Genomic DNA, 5,576 nt, shown 5'->3' with positions numbered 1-5,576 from the left:
AAGATGGCGGCCATGGACGAAGGGCTTCGACTTGCGCTCCACTGGTCCAATTTGTCGTTGGTTGTGGAGACGGACTGCGCTGCGTTGTATGCGAACCAGGTCAATGAGATCAGAAGGATTCTGGCTCATGAAAGAAACATTAGTCTAGCTAAAATCAGCAGACATGCGAATGTAGCGAGTCACACCCTTGCTTGTATGGGGCGCTCGCAACAGCGCACAACCTGTTGGCTTCGAAACTCCCCTATGGAAATAGCTAGCATTGTAATTTCTGAATGTAAACATAATGACTGATGAATGAGAAGTTCATTTCCCGCAAAAAAAAAAATATACTAGTTTGGTAGTCAGTTATTAGCTAGCTAGATTCACTAGTTTGCTAGTTAGTTAGCTAGCTTTTTAGAAACCTTAGGAATAAACTTTGTATTAGGCAAACACACATGCTTAACCTAACTAATTAAGATTATTCGATTATGGATGGGTTTATTTACCCTATCTTTTCTTAATGGGATAAGTATATTTTCTGTTCCTGAACTCTTTCGAAAGTATAGAAACGGTCCCTGAATTTAACCGGCAAAACATAGTCCTCAAATTCTCAAACCGGATTAGTTTAGTCCCTCATACCACTTCGAGTGGTTTCCAACTGATGTGGACATGGTTTTGATCAAAACTTGACACGTCACCTAGGTTTGACCATCACGTGTCACAATCAATGTTTTAAATAGCGGGCTATGGGAAAATAGCGGCGGGCATTCAGATCAGCTATAGCGAAGCTATTGCGGGCTATTTATGAAGGCGATCATTTAGCGGCACCCTGCTGAAAAGGCTATATAGCGGGCTATAGTGAAGCTATAGCCGGCTATTTAAAACACTGGTCACAATCCATGTCATTTTTTTTCAAGCACAGTCCACGTCACCAAGTGTCCGCAATACTCCCGGGCGCGGCGAGGTTGGATGAGAACCATGACAGCGTCGTCCATGACGGTCATGCGGCGGAGATGAAGCGCTCGAGCGGCCAGAGGAGCTCCACGACCCAGGGCATGCCGTTGGCAGACGAGTGACTTGGCCTCCCTGTTGCACGGGCCGCGGAGCTGCAGCCTGCGCCCGGAGGCCTGAGCAGGAGGAGGAGCTCGATGCGGCGAGCTCGGACAAGACCTCCGGGCGCATCTCCACTTACAGCGTTGGCCACGCATCCGATCGTATGCAGCGGCGTGTAAGGTGCAGCCCAGGGACTCAGGGAGCAACACGTCGCGTGCGTGTGTACTCTCGACGAGATCGGATCATTCATGCCCGATGTGTTTCACTTGCATTCCCGGCGGCTAGAATTAATCTAGCAACTAGTCTGCACTCCGTGCTCCTCCGTGAAAGCACTCGCCCGGCCGCCGCACGCATGCACGCGGGCCACGGGGCCAAGCACCTCAATCTCGCGCGCAGCTCGTGCTCCTTCCGCCTGCCTCGCACGAGACCCAAAGCCGCGCCCGTGGGCGCCGCCCATGGCGCGCAGTCGCCCGCCTACGTGAGAGCACCTAGAGCTCGCCCTTGTTAAATCATGTACGACTTGCCCTCTGCTGTAAGTCTCTCTCTCTCATATTGTACACTATATATATCTCACATCTGGGTCAGATCAATACAACATACAACAACATAATATTAGCCATCCTACAGTTTTCTACATGGTATCAGAGCGGTTTGTCCAACGACGCCGATCCTAGAACCTTTCACCACTTTCGCAGCGTGCTGCCTCCGGGGAGATTAATCTCCTCTCCCCGGAGGCACGGCACCCGATCGATCAATGATCATATTGGTTCCATAGATTAGATTAGTTTCAATTTTCGAAATTCCAGTACATCATCTTTTCTTTTAGCTACAAACAAATTCGACGACTCTCAGATTCTGGTGAAAATTGGTGCAAGATTCGTTGACGATGATGGCTTGACGGCAGGCTCGATCACGCCTAGATGCTCCAAGGCGCGAGCTAGGCGGCGCACCCGCTCAGGGACACCGCGCGGCGGTGCAGAGCACGCGTGCTCGATTCCAAGCCGGGTTCCATCTCCAATCAGTCGAGGCTCACGCGGCAGATTATCCTTCAACACTAGAGCCGTCGATCACGCATGCAGAGTAACTAACCCAGGTTCAGTTTACGGGAGGGATTCGAACTCCTATAGATTAATCCCTTGCATGTCTCCGCATGCATGCGTAGCCAAGGTCAGAGGCGGACCATGAAAAAAATTTAAGGTGTGGCGAAGTCTCACTAAGATTTATTTTTTATGCGAATCAAAGAGTCAATACACACTAACAAGTAACAACACTGACTAACAATACACACTACGAACGAATAACCAAATACAATGGAAATGTAGACATGTCTCAATAGGAAACAACCTAAAACATACCGATAATGAAGCTTTTAATGGCGTGTAGAAGACCCAGGCAATGGCAGTGCCCTACCTTCCTTCTGAAAATCTTCCTTAATTTTATCAAGATCAATACTTCTGAAGATCGCTCGCTCAATGTAACACACCATCAAGTCATTAAGCCAGCTATCAGACATCTTGCTGCGCAACTCAGTCTTGATGATTTTCATTGATGAGAAAGCTCTTTCAACTGTTGCCGTCGCTACCGGTAGTAGCAATGACAACTCAATGAGGCGATAAACAGCAGGAAACATGACATGCCTTTCAAGTTCAACCATCTTTTTAGCTAGGCTTGCAATATCATGACAAGCTCTAAATTCTTCAATTCTTCTCATATGGATAATGAATAGCTCGAGGTTATCAACTATATGTTCACGTTCATAATCTGAGAAATCCTCACAATAAATCTCTGTGAGTCTAGCAAGCTTATTCACATTGAACCTAGAAAAGGAGTTTCTTGGGTCAAGACAAGAGAAGTTCTGGAGCAGCTCTGAAGATACCTCATTGAAACGATGATCAAACTCTGTGGTGATGGAGTCTATGGCAGCATAGAAGGTGTCCACACGAAAAAAATGATCAGCTGTGACATTGTTTCGTCCACCTTTTCTTGATTTTCCCCACTTTGTAAACATGTCATCCATATTTGGTATTGGAATGTCGTTTTTGGTGCAAAAGGCTTTGACATCTTCCAAGAGTGGCTCCCAACCATCATTTCTCCAATTGATCAAACGTGTTCTCACATCCGTAACCAATGACATTGCCTGAAATGAGACAATTACAATTTTAGATGCATGTATGTTTTCATGAACAAAATATATCAAGCAGAGTAGATACATATAACATGATCGACCTGAACAACATTTTGATCCTTCTTTTGCAATAGAAGAGACAAATCATTTGTCATACGAAGGATCTTTAGCATCATCTTCAGGATGAACACAAAGCTAAAAGTCTCCATTTGATGAACCAAACCTCCTGCTCTACATGGAACACGCACATCATCCTCAACAATGCCCAAAACTTCTATGACTGCATCCCACATTGATTCAATGCGAGATAAGGTTGTGTAATGAGAGCCCCATCTTGTATCTCCAGGTCTGACCAAGGATGTTTCTTGATTTTTGCCTCTTCCTGTGGGCATCTCACCTCCCCTAATCTTATCCAAAAGAACCTGTTTTTGCTTGTCAAGCAATTTATCCTTCCTCTTGCAAGATGACGTACTGAGATTAGATATCATGGTCACATATTCAAAAAAATCCTCAACACCCTTGCAGCATCTCGAAACAGCAACAACTACCAACTGCAGTTGGTGGGCAAAGCAATGGATATAGAAAGCATATGGGTTCTCATCTCGAATTAACTTCTGAAGGCCATTGAATTCTCCTCTCATATTAGATGCCCCATCATACCCTTGCCCTCGTAGTCGTGCAACAACTAGACCGTGTTTAGCAAAAACCTCCAACAATGCCTTCTTTAAAGAAGCAGATGTTGTGTCCGGGACATGCTTAATACCTAAAAAACGTTCAATAGTCTCTCCTTGTTTGCTCAAGTACCTACAAAATGTCATATAGTTAGTTGACCACTCCACATAGAACAAAATGATCAAAAAGCACATAGACACTTCAAAAGCTTAAACACGTACCTAATAACCACGGCCATTTGTTCTTTCACCGATATATCACGGCACTCATCAATAAGAACGGAGAAAAGACAATCACCCATCTCTTCTTTGATTGCTTTGGTGACCGCATTTGCACAATGAGAAACAAGGATTTTTTGAATTTTTCCGGAAGTCATTTGGGCATTCTTAGGGCATAGCTCATCAAATGCAACCTTCACTTCTGGAATTCTTTCTTTCACCCAATCAAGTAGCTCCAAAAAATTCCCCTTGTTCAAAGAAGAAGTGGATTCATCGTGTCCACGAAATGGTTCACCTTGCAATGCTAGATAACTTACAATGGCCAAAGATGTATCCACACGAGTTTCATACTTGACTAGTGAACCTTTGCTGCAAGTTGTAACTTTACTTTTCACACTTGCCCTTTGATTTTTAAAATCATCACATGCTGTTTTTGAAATATTGTGGATGCTACATGGCCCACCAACATGTTTACGGAATGCTGCAACCGCATTTTTCCAACAGTCAAAACCCAATTTGGAGAAAACATCATGCCCAAATTTATCATCCATTCGGTCATGCTTAAAAAGATAACAATAGAAGCAATATGCCTTATGCTTATCCACACTATATTCCAACCACTCAAAATCCTTATACCATTGTGGCCGGAAGCATCTTCCATCTCTATTTGGGAGGAAAGTGCAACTAGTTGGTTGAGTTGCACCCATTCGGATATAAGCAAATCTAACATCATCTCTAATGTTGGGGGCAAAACTATCAAGTGAAATGCGAAGGCCTGGATCACCATTTATGTAATCTTCACTAAAAATAGTTATACCTTCAACCCCGTGAACTTCAACATTCTCTTCCACTATAGCTTCGACGGAATCGGTAGTTTGTTCTTCCACTTGTTCGGTTGGCATCAAATTTTCATGCTCTTCTTCCATGGAAGTCACTTGATCTTGATGATTGACATTTGCTGAAATATTGACACTTTCGCGGGTGCTTGGATTTGTTTGTGAGCTGCTGCCACTACCAAGCACTTCAAAATACTTTTTCAAATCTGCAATGAGAAGATTAATATATCACTAAAACATGGTTGAATTTAAGGCTTCAAGCTGCTGTTCAAAATTGCTACAAAATTTCAGAAAAATGAGATATTACCTCTTCCTCTTTTCTTTGGATTTACTAGTCCCTTTCCCTTTCCTTCCATCTTCTAGCAATCTAGACAAAAATGAGCCGGTTGGGCATCTTATTAGGTCTAAACAATTACCATCTTCTAGCAATCTAAACAATTGACACTTTGACAGAACAAAAAAGCCACTGCCATCAAAGTTCAGACTTCAGAGTTCGGTCATGGGCAGAGCCACAGAGGAGTGGACATGGGGATTACCTGCTGGAGCCGCCGTTGAAGCCGCCGCGCCGCTGGAGTCGCCACCGGAGCTGCTGCTGAAGCCGCCGCCGGAGCCGCCGCTTGCTGCTGCCGTCGCTTGCTGCGCCACTGGAGCCGCCGCCCCCAGCTTTCCGCGGTTCCGCCGCCCGCGCCCGCT

At 44.9% G+C, this 5,576-nt stretch overlaps 1 protein-coding gene across 1 annotated transcript; it reads right to left on the bottom strand.

The window, feature by feature from the left end:
- Positions 1-2,401: 2,401 nt before the first annotated feature.
- Positions 2,402-5,239, bottom strand: LOC123161666 (zinc finger MYM-type protein 1-like). Its single transcript, XM_044579479.1, has 5 exons — positions 5,191-5,239; positions 4,865-5,089; positions 4,051-4,528; positions 3,259-3,961; positions 2,402-3,169 (listed from the first exon to the last, which is right to left on the bottom strand). The coding sequence occupies exons 1-5, from the start codon at positions 5,237-5,239 to the stop codon at positions 2,402-2,404; spliced, it is 2,223 nt and encodes a 740-aa protein (XP_044435414.1).
- Between the last annotated feature and the right edge of the window lie 337 nt (positions 5,240-5,576).

The sequence above is a fragment of the Triticum aestivum genome, chromosome 1D (genome assembly GCF_018294505.1).
Source record: "Triticum aestivum cultivar Chinese Spring chromosome 1D, IWGSC CS RefSeq v2.1, whole genome shotgun sequence".
Taxonomy (NCBI): Eukaryota; Viridiplantae; Streptophyta; class Magnoliopsida; order Poales; family Poaceae; genus Triticum; species Triticum aestivum.
Note: the sequence above shows the minus strand (reverse complement) of the source record. Positions and strands in the feature narration are given on the sequence as shown.

What these genes read in the sequence shown, in the direction of transcription:
- LOC123161666 (XM_044579479.1), bottom strand. Translation starts at nt 5,239, where the DNA reads ATGGAAGGAAAGGGAAAGGGACTAGTAAATCCAAAGAAAAGAGGAAGA. An exon ending in TCCAAAGAAAAGAGGAAGAG is followed by an intron (nt 5,090 to 5,190) that starts GTAATATCTCAT and finishes TTCTCATTGCAG; the next exon opens with ATTTGAAAAAGTATTTTGAA. An exon ending in AGGATCAAAATGTTGTTCAG is followed by an intron (nt 3,170 to 3,258) that starts GTCGATCATGTT and finishes GTCTCATTTCAG; the next exon opens with GCAATGTCATTGGTTACGGA.